At 41.9% G+C, this 20,228-nt stretch overlaps 1 protein-coding gene across 1 annotated transcript in view; it reads right to left on the bottom strand.

The window, feature by feature from the left end:
- The window catches only part of LOC103052998 (activator of transcription and developmental regulator AUTS2), a 94,474-nt gene that overhangs the window by 49,363 nt on the left and 24,883 nt on the right, over window positions 1–20,228 (bottom strand). Inside the window, exons 3-4 of the mRNA XM_088152324.1 lie at window positions 2,307–2,772; window positions 820–1,088 (exon numbers count right to left, since the gene is read on the bottom strand). Coding sequence (XP_088008450.1) covers window positions 820–913 — 94 coding nt within the window. The 5' untranslated portion in view covers window positions 914–1,088; window positions 2,307–2,772. The remainder of the gene's footprint in view (window positions 1–819; window positions 1,089–2,306; window positions 2,773–20,228) is intronic.

The following is a 20,228-nucleotide window of genomic DNA, read 5'->3' as shown; positions in this document are numbered from 1 at the left end:
TGAAATCCTTCCCTCTCTTGTGAAAATAAAAACTGGTGGCCCTCGGGGGAAGAAAGGCCATCTTGTTTTTGCATTTGAGAGGGGTAGTGTATAGCTTGTCCTATGAATACAGGACAATCCTCTGATATTGGAAGAGATTTATATAAACTTTTTTTTTTTTTTTTTTTTAGAAAACAAATACATTTGGGGGAATAAAGGCTGGGGGGCAATATATATGTATATATTTTCACCATTTTATGTATCACTCCCTCCCTCCTCTTGATGAACTTTGCTGCTCCTTGAGATTGCCTCTTGTCAAATATGGCCTAGCTCAATCAAATCTGTTTGTACAAAAGATTGGTAGAAGGTAGATTGGAAACTATTGGTAGGTCTTTAGAATATTTGCTCAAGTTGGAAAGCGTCTCCAAACAGATCAACTGGTTTAGACACTTGGTCGCCATTTTGTGTTAGTACATCTAGGAGGCAACCTTTATGTGCCAGGTCCATTCCTCTCTCTCTCTCTCTCTCTTTTTAAAAGCCAACTTCTAGCGGCCCTTGCAGCAGGATAATGATGTGGTGAAGCAAAAATGTGCAGTCCTTTGGAGAAGAGTTTGGGAGGCAAACTATACGTATTAAGCCTAGCAGAGGTTTAATATGCTTATTTTAATCTTTACTTCTGCAGCTGCACAAAAGCCTGCCTGTGCATGCTGCCGTGTCCAAAGCTTCACCCTTCCCTCTTAAAATGTTTTAAACCTGCCCCCCTTGCCATATGCTAATAATCTGATTAAAGCGAGCAAAGAAACAAGTGTTTGGTCCAGGAAAGTACCCTTTCTTCCTTACCTGAGTAAGCAGTGCCAGCAGGATGACCCGGAACTTGTAACGTCCCCGATGTCAGAGGAGGAGGAGGAGGCAATGCCGTGGGAGGGGCAAACATATTGGGGTGATGGGTGTGGGTAGAAGGTTGGAGGGCAGGTGTGAAATTATGGAGGGGGCTGTGGTTGGGCAAAGAGAGAGGGAAGGGGGATGCTGAGGGATGGTGTGCTATGGGTGGAGGAGGCGGTGGGGGTGGAGGGGGTTGAGTTTTGGCCGGAGTACTGCTTCTGCTGCTGCTGTTCATGGGAAAGAAAAGATGCAGAAAGGAAGATATTAGCAAATGCTGGCCACGGGAAGGAGTTATCAAGCAAGGAATGGCAGAGCCCCAAGCCCACCCATTGCCCCAAAGAGGGAACAAAGAATTCTCCACCTCAGATCAGAACGGCCTAATCTGTTGAGTGTGAAAAGTGGCCTGAGGCTTCCTTATCCCACCAGTCCTGATGGGAAGTGGGAGGCAAGGCAGATGCACATTTGCTATCCCTCAGGATAGATTACGGCTGGACTTACCCCTTGTGCTAAAAGCATGGTTTGTTTTAAGCACAGTTGGCTAACCAACCACCATGTTCTTGCTTCCAGAAAACACCAAGCCATGCACCATGTTTTACGAGCTACAGTGGCTAGGTTCAGACAATAAGGCAAGCCAGGGGACTGGTAGACACTTGGGCAATTTTGAGAGCACGTTATGGCCATTCTCACAAAATGGCTGCCCTGATGGATATGACCAGTCCTCAAACACTCATTTATCAGAATGACAATCCGTGAGACCTTCCCCAGCTATTCCAGCAGCCACTTAATCTCACTGTACCTGACTTTTTCCAGGCAGAAAGGCCATACTTGCATACAAAGTAAAAGCTGTATCCACCCACCATTTGATTTTTGAGGAACATCTCTTGGGTCTACATGAAGCCCCCACACTTTATTGGAAATACACATGGATAAAGGCTGATGCTTTTCTGAGCTGTGGGACAGTTTCCCCCTTATTTATTTTTAATTTTAAAACATCTAAAAAGCTAAAATTGAGGAGGGCAAGAACTTGATAGAAGCTGTGAGAGATATTCCTGCACATCTCTGGGTTTCATTAGCAGGAGCGTGAATCCAGGCTAATTATTTAGCGCTGTATTTTCTTCTCTGATTAGCAGCCTCTCCCCAACACTTGAGACAGCAAAAGCCTTGCTCCACTTTCAGTTCTTTAAATTGGAGACAACAGTACTGGAATCTGGCACCTTTCCCCTCTGAATCTTTAGCTTTTTGTCTAGTCTCGGTTTCCAGGGCTGGCCCAGAGTTTTTGGATTATGGAAGAAGATGTCATTTATAATTCGTTGGCTGTCTTCCAAATCTCCCACAGCACTCACCCAAAGAAAAAGCCTGGCCCCTTTTCAAGAAATGTCAACATCTCTACTTTTACAACACAGTTGATGAACTGATGCTTGGAAAATGCCCAGCATGATCCTCACCTCAAGCTGTTGAGGCTTAAACTGCTGCTGTTATAAGCCGACAACTGTTGTGCAAGGCTACGGGAGGGAGGACGCAGCTGGGCAGGTGGTAGGTTTTGATGGGCTGGCTGCCCAGGAGAGGGAGGTCTTGATGGGTGTTGTATTTGGGAAGGAGGGACTGTGGGAAACTGGGCCTCCTCCAAGGCTGGTTGCTTCTCTGGGGCTTCAGAATAGGATGAGTGTGCAGGGTGGACTGCAGCAGGCTCTGGAGAACGTGCCTCTGTGGGTGGCTCCAAACGAGGTGGGACCAAAGGCTGAGAAACTTGAGGGCAAAGATCCTGAGGCACAACAGGGTCAAGTGATGGCTCTTTCCCACTGTCCTGACTCTTCTCTTGGCTCCGTTCTAATCCTGATATTTTGGGGACTGCCAAAGACCTGGCCTCTTGATCTTCATTTTCTGTTAGCGTACCAACTCCTAAATCTGTATCTGGAAACAAAAAACATCAAACACAAAGAAGATGGTTGATATAACAGGGCAAACTACACATACTCTGAAGCTACAGTTTAGCTTGTTATGTTAATAACATAACACTGTCACCTCTGGGGGAGATGGGCGGCATATAAATTTAATAAATAAATAAATACTGTATGTTCTGACTGATTTTACGCTGACATTTTACTTTCTGATAGAAAATCCGGTTGCTGATAACAGAACGTTAGTTGCAGTCCAACTTTTATGAGAGAAGCCGAAGGATCAAAAACAACCATCGCAGACCTCTTTATCAACCATAATGAATGAAAATGCAAACGCAACAAGAAGTTTTCAAAAATGCAACACAAACATATTAAGTCATAAAATGAAATGCTACATGTGAAGAACTGCAGTGAAACCCTTGTTCACAGCAAGTGATTCCAAGATGAATGTCAACTGTGAGAGCGTCTCAGAATTATGGCATCAAAACAGAGAAGGTCCTCTTGTGCTTATTCTTTAAGCCTCCTGAGAGGGCAAACTTGAGATGATCCACTCCATTTTGTGCCAATGGAGCTTCAAAAGCTTTCCTAGATTATCTCCACATAAACAACACTCCTACTGGAAATACCACTGAAATAAACAAGCCGTGCGTGAATATACATGTGGAGACAGCCAGAGAAAGCCTTTGAAGGACGTAGCTATTTAACAGAAATGAGATGCTTGACTCATGCCAGTACATTTTATGAAGCATGCCTATTTAATTATTTGTTTGTTTATTCACTCACTCACAAAATCATAGCTCTGGGCAGCCTACAAAACAAAAACAACAGAAAACAGGAAGCTAAAAAAGAATCTGGAAAAACAGTCCCAACGAAAAACCAAAACACCACACAAGGGGTCCATCGCCCACTGTACTCCAAGGACTGGAGGAACAGCCAGTTCTTGAGGGCTCATTTAAACAGGCTCAAGGTGGGAGCCATATGGATCTCAGGGTGAATGTTGTTCCTGAGGGCAGGTGCCATGACAGAGAAGAACCGATTCCTGGGTCGCACCCGACGATGCTGTTTAATTAATGGGACCTGGAACATGCCAACTCTGTCAGAAAGTGTGGGTTGGACAGAAGTTACAAGGGACAGGCAGTCCCTCAAATAATCAGACTGCATATCATGAAGGGCTTTACAGGTGATAACCAGCACCTTGAATTGCATCTGGTAACCTACTGGTAACCAAAGCAGTGGTGTTACATGGGCATAGCATGGCATGCCCAGAACTGCCTGTGCTACTGCCTTCTGGACCAGCTACAGTTTCTGAATGATCTTCAAAGGTAACCCTATGTAGAACTCATAGCAATAGTCCAGATGTGAGATGACTAAAGTATAACTGGCTGTCTTAAGGGCCTCCTTGCTGAGGTACGGGCATTAATGTCATATTACGTAAACCTATGCAAAGGCCTTCCTGGCCACAGGTGCCATCTGCTTCTTGAATAGGAGTTGTGAGTCCAAGAAGTCCCCCAAATTGTGCACTAGCTCTGAAATAGGAAGTGAGACCCCGTTCATAGCTAAATACGGAATCACTCCAGACTCAGGCAGTCCAAACGTCCACAGCCACTCAGCTTTGTCAGGGTTGAACCTAAGCTTTTTCTTCCCCATCCAAACATACACAGCCTCCAGACACTGGAGCAAAATGGAGCTATCATCAATAGCTAGACATTGAGAGCACACAGTTCACTGAATCACAGCTTTCTCCATGATGGTAAGACGGCTTTTATTTTTTTTAAGAAATGGTAACTATTTCAAAATCTGTATCTAGAAGTTACTAGACAACAAACCTTAAGCAAATGGATGCCCTACTTTACTATCTTTGCTCTGTTGCTTTGTTGTTTTGGCTATGCACAAGTGGTCACATTATCTACAACTCCTCCATATCAAGACTGCAGTGGTAGATCCACTACTGCTACCAAGAGCTGAGAGAGAGCAAATCTGGCAAAAGGATAACGGTTCCTTCAAGATGAGTTCCACCAGACCTCAATTCCTTCTTGCTGGATGTGTTAAACCTAACAGTCTTCCAATTAAGCTATTGTAACCTGAAACGTGATGGAGGCTGCCAAGGTTTAGAATTCTTCTCTGTTGCTGAAATCCACAAAGACAAATTGAGGGAAAGCTCTGGACTCGTTTTAGTCCCATTAGTTTTGTACACACAGAGGCGGAGAGCTGACAGGGCTTTCGCAGGCCTCACAGAGCTTCCACTTTATGCCTGTCATTTTGGGTAAACATTCATTACCTCAGCCAGTGCTCCTGTCCTTTTCCAGACCTCAGAAAGTTTGAGGGCCTCACATTATGGAAAACCTTTGTAAGAAGCTGAGGGAGCAGTCTTGGAAGCCCAAGTTGCTGTTCCGCAACAAATCTAGTTTTATTAAAAACATCTGAACTGGCTTTGAGATGCGTCTCCAAGTAAGGAAAGAAATGCAAGGATCTAAAAGCAATAATGAAAAATGAAGCAACCCCCTCCGTAGATGATGACCATGAACCTGGCATTAAAGGGAGGTGTGTATTTTCAGTTAATAAGAACGCAAGAAGAACCCTTGAAGAATAAGTTTAGTTTTCCGTGCTCCACAGTGATCCAACAGCTACATTTGAGGAGCTCATAAGCCTGGATGAGAAGTCAAGAGTCCTGTTTTAATTGCTTCCTCTTAACCAATATTTAAGGCCTGCTGCCTGAAATTCCAGAGGAAGTAAGCACCCATAAATTCTGTTTATTTGCATGGCTTTCTACACTGCCCAGATCTCAAGATTTCAGGCAATTTACAAAAAGGTTAAAAGCAAAATGTACTGTATATAACAACAACAAAAAAATTTAAAAGGCATCCCAAAGCCATACAATCACATAACCATACTAAAAATTGCCATCAAATGCCCACAGGTCAAAACAATTTTCATGGCTCTGCAGAAAACAAAATGAGGATGCTTGGCACACCTCTGGAAGTGTTGCAAGCAAGGGGACAATCCAGAGAATTATTGCCTTTAGGGGTGTGTTCTTTTGAACTTTTGTGGGACATGATCCTAAGCATCCCTTCTCTGCTTGCACATGACTGGGCAGATTCCACCAGGAAGAAACAATCCCTTAAGGAGCCTGGAACTAGGTTCTCTGTTGTCTTCAAAGGCAACCCCTGTAGAATTGCATTATAATAATCAAAGCAAGTGGTGATGGGTAAGTCACTTTCACCAGAACTTCACAGTCCACACAGTGCTGAAACTATGCCTAATATCTAACTTATGCACCACCTAATCAACTTAGATGAAGGCCACTCAGATCATGGTTTGTACCTCCTGTACCTCTTGAAGTATGGATCTGGGAAGATCTCCAGCTACAGACGTGTTTCTTCAGAAGGATGTGACCCCATCTAGAACAGTTACAAGGGCTGTCAATGAGCCAAGATGTTTCTGGACAAACAGTAACTCTCTCTTGTTGGAATTCAGCCTAAGTTTGCTTTTGCCCATCCAGACCTTCACAGCCTGCAGACACAGTTAGGATTTCCATAGCATCTCCAACCCAACTTGATGCAGTCATGTATAGTCGAATATCATCATCATACCAATGATTTCTCTTCCTAAACTGATCCTCCATGAACTTGCCCAAACTCCTTTTTAAACCACTCCAATTGATTTTTAGTTCCACAGATGTTGACAGTAAATTCCAGAGTTTATCTACATTCTCTGTAAAAAGCATCTTCTGTCAATTCTGAATTTCAATATGGGAGGATCTTGAGTTCTACTTTCGTGAAAAAGAGAAAAAGATAACTCTTCCCATTCTACTAATGCCATTTATGTCTTTATATGCCATCTTTCTCTCTCTCTCTGCACTTTTATTTATCCCTTGCCTTACCCTCCTTCATTCCAAGCTAGAACTCCTATTCCTGCCGTCTTCCTTCATAGGAGGCGATTTGAGTTCTCTTATCATTATGCCAATAACCAGGACCTCCTTCCATTTTGCAGTATGATGGCCTGCTTCACACAACTTACTATGTTAAGAGCTGGGTTTCCCACAAGATTCTGAATCACAAGTTTCTCAGACCACATGTTAACCTAATGTAGCATGTTGTATGCACCCAGCCAATGTATCACTTAAGTTAAGCTCCTAACTGTTGCCTCTAGGGTGGGTGGTTTTGCTATGGGTAAGTGGCAGTATGGCTGCCTCTGGTAAAGAATGCACAGTAGGAACAGTTCTGGTAAGGAATGGCAGACTGTCCTCCCATCTCATGTTACAGCTTTGATTTTTCCAGGGCCCACAACCATCTGCTGTCTTCTTTAGCCCTGTCCGACACTGGCACAAAGCTTTCAAGCCTCCACTCTTAATTTAGCCTCCATCCTTGATTTAGCCTAATACCATCTATTCCTCCAACTACCATTGGATCCCTAGAGCATGGGTAAGCCACCTGCTGCCTTCTGGGTATCTGGAGCTCAAATACCACAATGGAAGTTCAAAACATCTGGAGGACATCATACATAATGTCTTTTCCAGCACTGTTAGTTGAAATCTATGGGATGAACGACTCTTTTGCGTGCAAAGCCTGGATTTTACTGCTGAGATATCGAGATGTCCTATTTTACAGCCTCTGGGAATTATAATTTTGAAAGAAAGATTTATGCCAAGATTGTAAGAAAGCACATCCAGTCCACACTCAAATGCTTGCCTCCTCCAGAATGGGAGATGCAATTATAGCCCAAACTCTGCCACACAAAGACAATAATCTATGAGCTTTGCTTGTTGACAGAGCCTCTGTTGCAATGGAAATATTAGACTCCCTCCCATCAATTATGGTAATAAAATAACATGTGGGTTTCTTTTTTATCCTTCAGCAAAGTTCTGTTCCATGAAAAGCTGGCTCCCCAGGGTGCAAATCTTTCCAAGAACATAATACCCCATTTTGCTTCTGTTTTGAATTTGTTCAACTGTCATTTGAGACTGACAGTAAATGGGTAGTTGGATTTAAGCTCCTAACTCTTTGCAACCCTCTCCAGAGAAAAGAGGGGACATAAACCATCTTTGTTTTGGACAGATGCATATTTTTAACAGCTGGCTTCCTAACCACAGGAGGGCCATTTCTTCATATGCATACAAACGTGTAACACTGACTTCTGGTTTGATATGGCAGTGTGCTAAATTACAGTTTCGGCTCACCCTGAGTTAAGTACCAATCTTCTTATCTTTTGATTGCTTTATTACTTAATTGGTAAACAGAAAACTTTTCCTGTCTAAATTACTGGCCAGCAGTATTTCTGACTTAATTTACCATGAATCCAAACTTGAGAAGACAGAGAAAACAAAAGTCTTCCCACCTCTTGAAGGAGAGCAACCTATAGAGCGGGCAGCAGACCGGAGGATCGCTTCAGCTGAATTTAGTCCAGATCCAGAAGAAAAAGAAACCCAAATTGAGTTTTTTTTACCACTTCTAAAAGTTTTTACAGCGTCTGAATTGATGCAGCTAAAAACCTTCCTGACCACTGGAAACAGAAAACGGATTATTTGAATTAGAAATTTGATGGTTTTGATTTAAAAGTGGGAGAGCTGAAAAGTTTAGTGAGTAAATCCCATGAAAACAAGAATTAGCTTGAAAACATTGATAAACAATTTAAAACTGATGTGGCAAATGTTCTAAAAGTAAACATAGATCTTCAGGATGAGGTGACCCACCTCTAGGGTCTTTACCACAGAAGTACTCTATGTTTTCTAAACAATCCTTACCTTGCTAAGCAGCTTTCAGGGAAAAATGTATAAATGAGGTTTTATTACTACGGTGGGAATATAAGCTTGAAACTGCTTGTTCAGCTCATTGGTTGTGACATACCTGAGATCTGTAGTACAGGATCTTACTCTGCTTTTTAAACAACACCCAATGCAAAGGAAGTAAAAAGTAATTACCCTCAAGTTAAACAGCTCTCAGGGATATATGAACACCTCCATATTGTTGTTGGGGGTTCTTGGCAACAATACAAACATTATTTGTCACTGCTTCCTTCTGAGATTTTTTAAAATTTCCTAACCCAGTCTACAGCCCTGGGATTTTGTGGTAATCAACAGAAGAGAATATATGTAGCTCAGGGTTGAAATGTGGAGTCCTCGGGGTTCTCTGACAGACACCCAACCCCACTCCCTTCTAACACTAGAGACGTTACCTAGCTGGGTAATGAAACGTTTGCAAGAAAACAACCAAGCACAGAGAACCCCAGGGACTCCACATTTTGTGGTAATCCCCCATCCATGTATTTACCAGGTCCAATCCTGTTTAGCTTTTCAAAGGTTTATTTATTTAGATTTATTTATGTATATAAAATTAGAGGCTGCCCAGCTCCAGTGTTCAGACTGCAACTCCTGGAATTCCCAGCCAGCAATAGCAATGTTCTTCAAGTGGAGGATCTTTTTTGGGACAGAAGTGCATTCCCCAAAAAGGGCTGGGATTTGGACAAAGAAGGAGCTGGAGCCAGGGCAAAAACTTAGTCTGGTTTATTTTCCTGTTCACTTTCAGTTCAATTAATGAAACACAGCAAATAGGATTGCTTCTATGTATTTAATGATTTGCCCCTTTCATTGTGTGCAAAAATCACAGTTTGGTAATGCTCTCAAGGTAGCTCTGGAGTGTTGGATTCTTCTGTACCTTGCGCACAGACCTTTCCCAGGAAAAAAATTAGCAGGGACTTACTAGTCTGGACATCCCCCATTAGCCAACGCCTACAGTTCAGCACTGTCTGCCTTTCTTATCCAGATCAGAAAGATCAACAATATGTATCTCTCTGCATGTATTTCTCTCTGCACCGGTACTTTGGCTATTAAGTTGCCAAGCATCTCTCAACCTTTCTTCCCATGGTTCCCCATGAAATTGCTGGAATGATTTCTGTCCAGCTTCAAAGAGGGAAGGAAGTCTAGCCATTCACCTACCACACATTCCAGAAGGTGGCACCATATATGACAGAAAGCTGAAGCTCAAGATCAATGCACAGAGCTGCATATTGTCATCTGCAAAAGCAACACCACAATACAGATTGCAGAGAATCTCAACTTTTACATAAGTGACATACATTTGCAGTCTTCCATCCAGTTCTAGCCAGCTTGGACTAACTTAGCTGTAGCAAATTTGCTGGGTAAAGTGCCTTCTAACCCCACCTCTGTTACAATATCACCAATCAGAAAGAGAGATGACCAAGACATGTGTGCCTTGATTGTAAAAACTGCCTGTTAGTCAAAAGTTGAACATGAGTATTCTTATCTGGATTCCTCAGTTGCTGGAATGGAAAGATATATTGGCAATAATGTTTAACCAACGTAATCAGTAACTATTAATAATGCTATATTAAATCTAATCTACAACGTTGTATATTCAATCATCTTCTACAAATCTTCTCATAAATCTTACATGATTTGACTTAGGGCCTAATACACACTTAATGCCAATATCACCTTTGGTAAACAGATGAAACATAACTTCTGCTGTCATCATGAGCCATGTTCCATGCATTGATCAGTGGCATACATGTACATAGTTAGAAAAGCAAGCTGTGGGGGAAGTAACATAAGTAAAGACTTATGAACATAATTCACATCAAGCTGCCATATATCAAGTATCTGGACTGCCTAGTGTCCTTTCTGAAATACAACTGTTGGCTATTCTCAGATGCGATGCAAATGCTTCATCCTTAACCTCAAACTACCTATTGCCACTGCCCTCTCTGTCCTCATTTTTTGGCATAAAATGTTGAATACATTTTGATATAAAATTAATCGAATAGTTGAGTATCTGCTATGGCCCCCACGAGTGCAGCCCCTGCCCCTGCATTCCTGAGAAATAACTAGCAGTAGATCTCTAGGATTTGAGCCATTTTTTTTTTCAGCCCTAGTTGGAGATACAAGGAATTGAATCTTGAACCTCCTGAATACAAAACAGGTGTTCAACTACGGCACTCCCTTAAAGAAAGCATTCCAATAGAAGTCTGATCCCTCCTTCCCTATCAACAACTGGATGATTAACCTGGTGACTTTTTCCTAGATCCCACACTCTTCGAAAAATAAACCCTGCATTGTAGTGATCAATAGAAGTCTCTCATTGGACTTTGGGAAGAAGGTGGTTAACTCTTGCAACCAAGGGTCACACAATTTTGTTTCTTTTTATTGCAGCTAAAGATAAACGTTTACGGGTCATTGGGAGGCTAAATCAGTGCATTTGATGTGTTGACAGCAAATCAAACAAAATAATCAATGCTTTCCAATTCATCCTACTGACTCTCTTCCCTCACAGCCCAAGGCACAAAGCTTGACATAGATGTTTAGATAGTATCAAATTGCTCAGGTTTTGAGAGTGTAGGCAATTTATTCAGGATTTTCTGATTAGTGTTTTTAATGCTCTTGGGCTTTCAAAAAGTCAAGGGCAATGGAAGCAGACTGGAGCATGATTGTGCTTTGTCTGGACCAAGAATGTTATTTGATATAGTGAAACACTTCTGCTATTATAATACAAGAACTGGACATGCTAAAGTCCTTATTCCAGGGCTTGGCCATTCTCAAATCCAGGACAAACTATTCATCCTTAACTTTAAGCCACCTATGCCTTTACCACTTCCCCTTGTATTGAGTAATACAACTGGGTTCACATCTCCAGCTAAGCCATGGGTAGAGTAAGACTAAATCCAGCATCCCGAACTGACCAGGTGGGCTGAACGATATTATGGGCATGTCATTTAAGATTCCACCCACTAACAGTACCCATTTCTTTGTGAAGGAGCCATGGATCCCCATCTACTCTTCTACAGAGAAATCTGCTTTTTCACACAGGAGCCAGCTGTATGTTCCCTAGTCAGAGTTTGCACCAAGTAGCTTCTGTGACTTTGGTTTGAATCCCACTATTCTTTCTCAAAGGCTCTGGCAGCTGAGGAAGACAGGGTCTCACCTGTGATTCTAAGTGAGCAGAACTAGAAGACAGATGAAGCTATGGAAAAATACATAGAGGTGGACAACTTGGTGACCTGCTGATTTTGGCCAACAATTCCAGTGAGTCTGGAATCTAAAACTGTCATCTCCCATTCATAAGTCTCCAATGATTTCCCATCATTTTTCCCAACTCTCTTCTTGCCACAAAAATATCCCTAAAAGGTGAAAAGGTGGGGAAAATACACAATGTTCATGAAGAAAGAAAGCTGCCATCACTCTTAAAGCTCCATTCATGACTCTGAAATTGGAGAGAAATGAATTCAACACTCATTGGCCATTTCCTCCCTCTGGACCTGAAACTTTCCAAATTTGACTTTGGAAACCCCCTGGGGAAGATTTCTTGGGTGCATGTCCAAAGACAGAATGGGGCTGTAGAACCTCAGCCCTCCTCCCAACCCTGTCCTTTTGCAGATCATTTTGACTATGTGAGGGAAATTAACCTAGCCACTGGTTGTGCTAGTAGAGTTGATGAAAGATATATTCCTATATACCTTCAGTGCATGAGGTTGTCTAATCCTGCATTAGAAATTCTCAAGCTTTGGGGACCAACAGGTAGTAAGAATGCTTTCCAAAACAACCACACTTTACAATGGGAGTCAGTAACAGGGCATCCATGGGTCTAAGCAGTCCACAGTACCCTACTATAGTACCGAAGCCACCAAATTAAATACAATTACATTTAAAAGGAATTAAAATGGCCAAAATTTCATGAGATCATCACACCATGTAAGACTTCAATGTTCTTGTATGAGATCTCATAGGTTTTTCATTGGAAGGATTCCAAGGCAGCCATATATTCAGTTCTACATTCAAGCCTTTAGTTAGCTATGCAGCCTAGCCACTGTGAATTTAGACTGAAGACATTTCTTGACCTCTTTCCCCACGACATACTCCTAATGAGAAGAGTTTCCCCAAATCACAACTTAACAGAGGTCACAAGGATCTGGTGATAGCAAATCTCCAATTCTCCATTTGGCTATCAATCTCCTGCTAGTTATTTTTTTCTCAACATTTCATCAACAGAGATTTCCACAAGCTTCACCAACTTAATCCTTCTGGCTTTCAGAAAACCTAGATTAGTTTTGTGTAAAACATGTTTCTCCTCACGTTTATCAGGATGGCAGGCAAAAAGCTGTTAACCTCATGAAAAGGTGGAGGACAATGAGAGCAATGCCTGTTAAGATCATAAGTATGCTCTGCTGGATCAGACCCCTGGCCCATCTAGTCCAACAATCTATTGACAGTGACCAATCACCTGCACAAGGAGACCCACTGATCTCCTAGCAGATGGCCTTTGGAGGTAGTCCCACTGCCATCAAGGCTAAGCATCACTGATCCCCAGGACTTCTATGAATTGGTCCAACCCCTTTTTGAAGCCAGCCAAGCTTGTAGCCAGCACCACACCTTATGATAGCAACTCCAGAGTTTAATTATACATTATGTAAAAGTTTAATTAAACATTGACATAAGAAGCCAGTGTTCATGGTTTCCCATACTTCAATTACATCCCAAAGGGAACTTTCAAGAAAGAATGATGGGCTCCATTTGGAAGATTCCATCAGCCTTTTTAGTCTGGAAAATCTAGACAGGGAAGGAGGCTTTGTAATGATGGAAAAAGTGCAACAGAAAACTGCTGCCTTCCATGATCATCTCAAAAACACGAGGAGAAATTTGGAAGAAACTCTCAAGCATCCCAAGAATGAGGTTGAAAAAAGAAGCTTCTTTCATGGGAGGAAAAATTCAGTGATACTGTACTGTATTGGAAGGCAGATTATGGAACAGAATGACTTAAACTCCCAACACTTTGTCAGAAGAGGAATTGAGATCGCCTTGTTCATATATCTCAGTTTAAGACATAATGGAAAGGCTGGGATTCATGTTGCACTAAACCATAGCTTGCTTAACCATGCTAATCCCGATATGGGCAATCTTTTTGTATAATTACTATTTTTAACTTTTAAGAGTGGTGGGAATATATCTATTGATGCAGTGACATCACTGGGGGGCATGCAAAATTTATCAGCCCATTTTTCTGTATTTTCACCTTTGGGGACAGTTTAAAGCCTCAAGATAGATGTGTTAAGTCTTGCGGATATATTAAGCCTTGCTTATCACACCAATTTTCAAGCTTTAAATAACTCCAAACAGCAAAGAGATCACACTACTAAAATTAGCAATTTTCCAACAATATTTTTCAGTACAATCAAAAAGTGAACAGAGCCATAACATGAGGACTAGGAGCTGGAGGTTACCCAGCCCTGTGTTAAGCCATAAATCATAATTTACATACCATGACAGATTCTGACTGTTAGGGAAAAAAACTTCCTAACAATAAAGCAGCTTGAGAGTGGAACCAGTCACCAGAGAGACAGTGAGCACCCTTCACTGGATATCTTCAAGAGGAGAGCACAGTCATGTGCTAAAGGTACTTTAATTTGGTTTTCTGATTCAGATAAGGAGTTGGTCCCCCCACAGCACCTTTCAATTCAATAATGCTTAATTTCCAAATTATAACAACTGGGTTCACACCACATATTAGCGGTTAAGGCACCAGGATAGAAACTGGGAGACCGTGAGTTCTAGTCCCACCTAAGGCACGAAGCCAGCTGGGTGACCTTGGGCCAGTCCCTCTCTCTCAGCCCTAAGAAGGAGGCAATGGCAAACCACTCCTGAAATCTTGTGAAGAAAACTGCAGGGACTTGTCCAGGCAGTCACCAGGAATCAAGACTGACTCAGAGTCACAACAGATAGATAGATAGATAGATAGATAGATAGATAGATAGATAGATAGATAGATAGATAGATAGATAGATAGATAGGAGAGAAAGAGAGGGAGAGAGGGAGAGAGAGAGATGATAGATTACATTAGGGCTTTTTTCACACCATACATTTAACCTAGTTACTGAATGAATCTATTTTCTAAGGATGGACAACACACTGCACCATAAACTAACTTAAATACTAATAGAAGAGAACTACACCCCCACCCACACTGGCAGAACAAGCTACTGTGTATAAACAGGGAGCAAACCCCACCCTCCCTAGCACTGATGATGTTACCTAGTCGGGTAATGAAACGTCTGCAAGCAAACCACCAAGCTCAGAGTTCACCCAGAACTCCAGCAACTTAAATAGCCTGGGCTGCAGAAAAGCAAAGCAAGCTTAACATAACCAAGCATGGCACACTGAGCAAAAGAAGCCACTAGGTTTGCCAACCCCCTGGTGAAGAGCTTCTGTGAACACAACTACTGGGTTTACACAATCAGCCAGAGAGAGACTGAGGGGGCCAAGGAACAGAGGAGTCTCTGGATGAGAACATGACACTGGGAAACTGTTCCTCCCTGTCATACTTCGTTGCAGCTTGGACTTGTCAGCAATCTAATCTTGTTTTCTTAGCCAGTCAAGTCATGACCATTTTTCCCCCAGAGTTCTTTGTTTGGGTAGGATTTGGATTCATCAAGCTGTCACTCTTGTGCTGGGGTAGGGAGGGGGAATGGGGAACGCCTCCAAAACATACATAAGATTAGACAGGATTTGCTGTCAAACCAAATAACAATCTGACATTAAAAGCTCCACATGGAATTTCACAGCCAATTCTACCTTATGTTGTCAGTAAAACATAAAAAGTGGATTCCGAAGGGAGGGGAGGGAGAAATGACAAAAATAAACAATTGTTTTACATTTTCATAGTGGGGTTCTACCATTTGGGGTCCCTCAAGAACTGGTCTGATGCAGAATGGCAGACTTTTATTCTGATTTGAGAGAAGCAAAAAGGAAAGTACTGCAGAAGAGACAAACAACTTTCAGGATTTAGTGCATTCGAAGCCTGTCCTTTTTTTCTTGGGAATTGACTATTAAAGTTTGCCAAAATATTTCTCATGCAATGGTTGTAGGCTTCTCATTGAAAAGAGGCAGCACAGGGTGAGGACAGAACAGAAGAAATGCAAAGCAAAATGTTACAGTTTTCAGCCACCCATTTTGCTCATTAAATGTGCCCAATGGAGGAAAAAAAAATCATATTTAATTTTTTAAGGTGAAATACCTTAAATATCTGAAAGTATTAAGATACCCATTTCATCCCTTAACACCCCTGAAGCCCCGAACCTCCCTCAGAAAGTTACCTGGTTTTTTTTGCCCTACTTCCGAGTCATTTGGGCGTACCTGCAGCATATATGAAGCCAGGTGTCCATCTGAGCATGGAGATGCAGGAAACAACATCTCCAGCCACATCAACAAAGGTGTCTCCAGAGAAATAGCTGGAAAATGAGTCCAAACGGCAAGAGGCAAGGGAGCACCCAGTCATTACATTCACGCAACAAGTCTAGTGACTGCATTCAGACAACATGCAAATCTTGCTTCATGTCAAGCTTGCTTCATGTCAAGTTTTTATTCTTATGGCTCAGGGTGTTATGAGAAAGAAGAAAATCTGATTAGACTACAGTTCACTGTATTGTGCGAATCCAGAAAATGGAGGGTCAGTATGCAGATTAAATGCATGGTATGAAAACAACCAATTTAGGCATCATGGCAAGGAAGGTGCATTTATTTATTTATCAAATTTATATGCTGCCCATCTCCCCCCTTAATAAGATATCAACCTACTAAAGTTGATATTTGAGGGTGGAGGGAGCAGTGGATTCAGAAGGGACATCAGACTCTTTTCCCACAGGGCACAAGCACAGGTGGTCCTTGTTTAACAACCATTCGTTCATCAACTGTTTGAATTTATGATGGAGCTGAATAAGTGGTAGTTATGGCTGGTCCTCATACTTATGGCTGTCACAGCATCCCCACAGTCACATGATCATGATTTGTGATCTTCCCTGTTGGCTTCCAGCAAGCAAAGTCAATGGGAAAAAACTGCTCTAATGCATACAGAATGTATTGAATTAGCATATAGGCAGGATTCGATGCTACTATTGACTAATACAATTAAGTAGTTTTAAAAACCACCAAAAAAATACTCAACCTCCTCAATTTACAATCCATATTTTCAGCCATTGGTCACTGGAACCTAATCCATTTTGTTGCAAATAATTCTAGGGATATTTCTGGAGTGTACCACTGCAAAATCTCCCTTCTCTTTTTCCTAGGTGGGCAAAGTAGCAGAGCCCAACATGGGAGTTGCCAGGCTACCCCTTATAAATTCCCAACGATTGTGCACATTTCCCTGAACCGAATGTAACTAGTGTCACTGTCACAATAAGCAACTTAAATACTGTATTTCCAATGTTTTTATTTTGATCTACGGTGTTTTAATATTTTAACATTGCAAGGTGCCCTAGAATCTGATAAGCTAGGCACCATACAAATTACTAAAATAAAATACAATATGTAATTAATATAACAGAACTAAAGATTGGAAAGTTGGACTGTAAATGGGCAAGTGCAAATTCAAGTCCTCCCCCTGTTACAAAAGTGAATTGGATTTCACATCAATTGCTGGCAGAGTTCACCCAGTACATCAAACCATGAGTTACTTAACTACAGTTTGATGAATAAGCTACAATGAGCTGAGTGAACACATTGCTCTAAGTCATCAAATATGATTTGCAAAGCACCAGGGCTAGGTTCACATGGCCAACTAAATGAAACCCAGATAAGTCACATTATTGCTTAGTGCGACGTGTGAATCCAGATGTTATCTCTCAACCTAACCTTCCATACAGGAGTGTTTTGAGGATGATATGAGGCAGGGGCCAGAAGAGAATTATGTACCCTATAAATGCCATAAATTCATTTTTAAAAATAGCATTTGCAGGGGATTCATAAAGGCAGAAGAATACAAATTTGTTCTACTTCCCTGTAATTGATAATTAACAACAGCTAGGACCACAGAAGACAGGCCCCCTTTTCTGTTTATCAGAGGTCTACAGCAGGGTTCCTCAACCTTGGCAACTTGAAGACAGGTGGACTTCAACTCCCAGAATTCTGGGAGTTGAAGTCCACCCGTCTTCAACTTGCCAAGGTTGAGGAACCCTGGTCTACAGCATATGTGACCCATACAGCATATGGGTCCAGAAAGGCCCCACTGTTTCTACTGATGCATAGACAATCAGATGAAATAGCAGTGACTAATGCCATTATACTGCAGTGCAGATCTGGTTGGTCCATTTACAGCAGAAGATGGGGGGGGGGGGGGACACAGGACAAATGACAAAAGCAAGATCACACCTTAACCTCTACCTTTTTCTACTTGTACCGTGACACTGCACGCATGTACAAAAAGGGTGGAGTTTGCATTGCAACTGCAGGATGCTATTGTCATCACTGTGTCACACCTTAAGCACTTCTCCTTTTATACTGCATAGTAAGATTGTGCTCACCCAATGTATGCACATAGTAAGAGGTACAAAAGGGGCACAGCCTGAATGTCAATGGCACGATGCTTGTAAGGAAATTATTGTAAGGCAAACTTCCCATCCTGCAGTTGCTTCTTATGGCAAGATCTCCTAACCTCAAGGCTGAAGACAAGAATCGCCATAAAAGTGTGCCAAAACCTCTTTCCAAAAATGCTTCTATGCTAGAATTCTTATGGAATGTTCTGTGGTAGTATCTTTCCGCTAACTTTGTTGTTCAGGGCTGTGAAAGGAGCTGGTATTTCTTTTTTTAGCTTTTCTTCCCCCCCCCCCCTCCTGTTACACATTTATTAACATCCCTTTGGAGGCTCCTTGGCTGCCCATCCTTCCTGATGTGAAGAAGCTTCTTGGGAAGAGTTCCCGCTCCAGCTCAACTCTTGGGATTTTTTATGGAAATGTGGTGAAACCAGAGAGGCTGCTGGAGAAAAGGTTTCACAGTAAAATACAGGGCGTTCAGACATTCCTCCTGGTCCTTTTCTTACTTAATATCTGCAAGAATGCCATAGTCCAATTGTGAGAATTTCTCCAAAATCATCTTCTCCTTTGAAAGAAAAGTTGAGGGCAAATCCTTCTTACATTGAACCAAATGAGACAGGTAGCAAACACGACAGAGCACTAGCAGTAGTAACTAATCACCCAACTTTTGAAACATCCACAGCCTTGGGACGATGAACAAATCTGGGTTTTGGGTAGGGGGGAGGAAAAACACTTTTGGTGTAAAACAAAAAACAAAAACCCAAGGGATGGGTCAAGATCATTTTAGTTTCTTGCTGTCCAAAAGAGCTTAGTCAGACATTTCAACCTTAGCAGCAGGTCAGATATATTGTTTCTTTTTCCTAGAGGGGGAAAAATATTTTGTCTCTGGGAAAGAGAGAGGAATATTTATTTAACTAGGTCGTTGGTTGTTGGGGTGGGGGGTGTATGTTTGCTTCTCCTCAATCTGGATTCCATTCAGTCAGTTACCACTCCAATTAACTAACAATTATTTAACATTAACAGTAATTACAGATGCCAGTTAAGCGCCTACAGATGTCAACTGTTAGCTTTTGTACCTAATCACTCAATGAAATGGAGAAAGTTCAACAAACATCAATTAGCCAAGCAATTAGTCGGAGCTAGAAAAGTGCATGTTATCATGTGTGAGCTGATTCGATTTATTTTATTTTGGCAGTAAAAGGCACATTGGCTGACAAGCCGCCCTACACGACTGCGATAAGATAAAACTGGGCTGTTAGGGCTGTTTGCACAAGGGCAAGCTTTTCCTTTGCCTGCAGGGTAGAAATGACATGACCTGCTGAAGGTATTTGGGGTGGGGGGGTGGGGGCAGGAATTCTTGCACTTCAATATTGCTCCGTTTAACATTGTGCAAGAAAGTGAGCATGTGAGCACGAATATAGGCATATATGTGCGTGCATGCATTGATATATATGAAAGACATGCTCCCCCCCAAAAAATGTTTCAAACTTTAATCCAATTTTTTTTAAAAAATCAAGGTTATTTAGTTGCAAACAACGACAACCCTCTCCTGAACCTATTTAAACCTGCTTATTTCTAAGATGTTATGAGAAATTTGCCCTGTTGTAAGATAAATGTCCATGTGTGCCAAATGCCATTGCCAAAAGTCCTTTGCTTCACTGCTGGGACCTTCTCCAGAACATCCAGTAGCCAAAAGAGGATTCTGTGCATGTGCAAGAGCCTTTTCCCAAACTTCCAAGAGCCACGGATGCAAATCACTTTGTCACAGTGTTTCGATGGCTGTTTGTGCTCCTTCTGGAGCACAAAGTGATGTGTTGGGGCAAAACATGTCTACGTATGGCTGGTGAACAAGTGCTGTATTTGGGAACAAGGCAAGGGGCACAGGGGAAGGAGTTATATCCAATACATGAGTGAGATGTTTTAGCAAATCTAACCCTTCTGTGTAGAGCAGCGGTTCTCTTCCCAGAATTATGTACAATAGTATCCTACTGTTTTTATGTACTTTTATTCTTCAGGGGCTAAGTGTAACATTTCAGAGTTGCCCTCAGTCTGGTGTTGGGACCACAACACACCAAATGCCATTGTCAATGCTGGCAGGAAATTCTGGGAAGTATCATTCAATCCATCAGAAAGACCTCAGGATAGGGAAGGTTGGTAGGA

The sequence above is a fragment of the Python bivittatus genome, unplaced genomic scaffold (assembly GCF_059951505.1).
Source record: "Python bivittatus isolate LINGU-HERP-01145 unplaced genomic scaffold, Pbiv_v1 ctg000690_np1212, whole genome shotgun sequence".
NCBI lineage: Eukaryota > Metazoa > Chordata > Lepidosauria > Squamata > Pythonidae > Python > Python bivittatus.
This window is presented reverse-complemented; position numbering and strand designations above follow the sequence as displayed.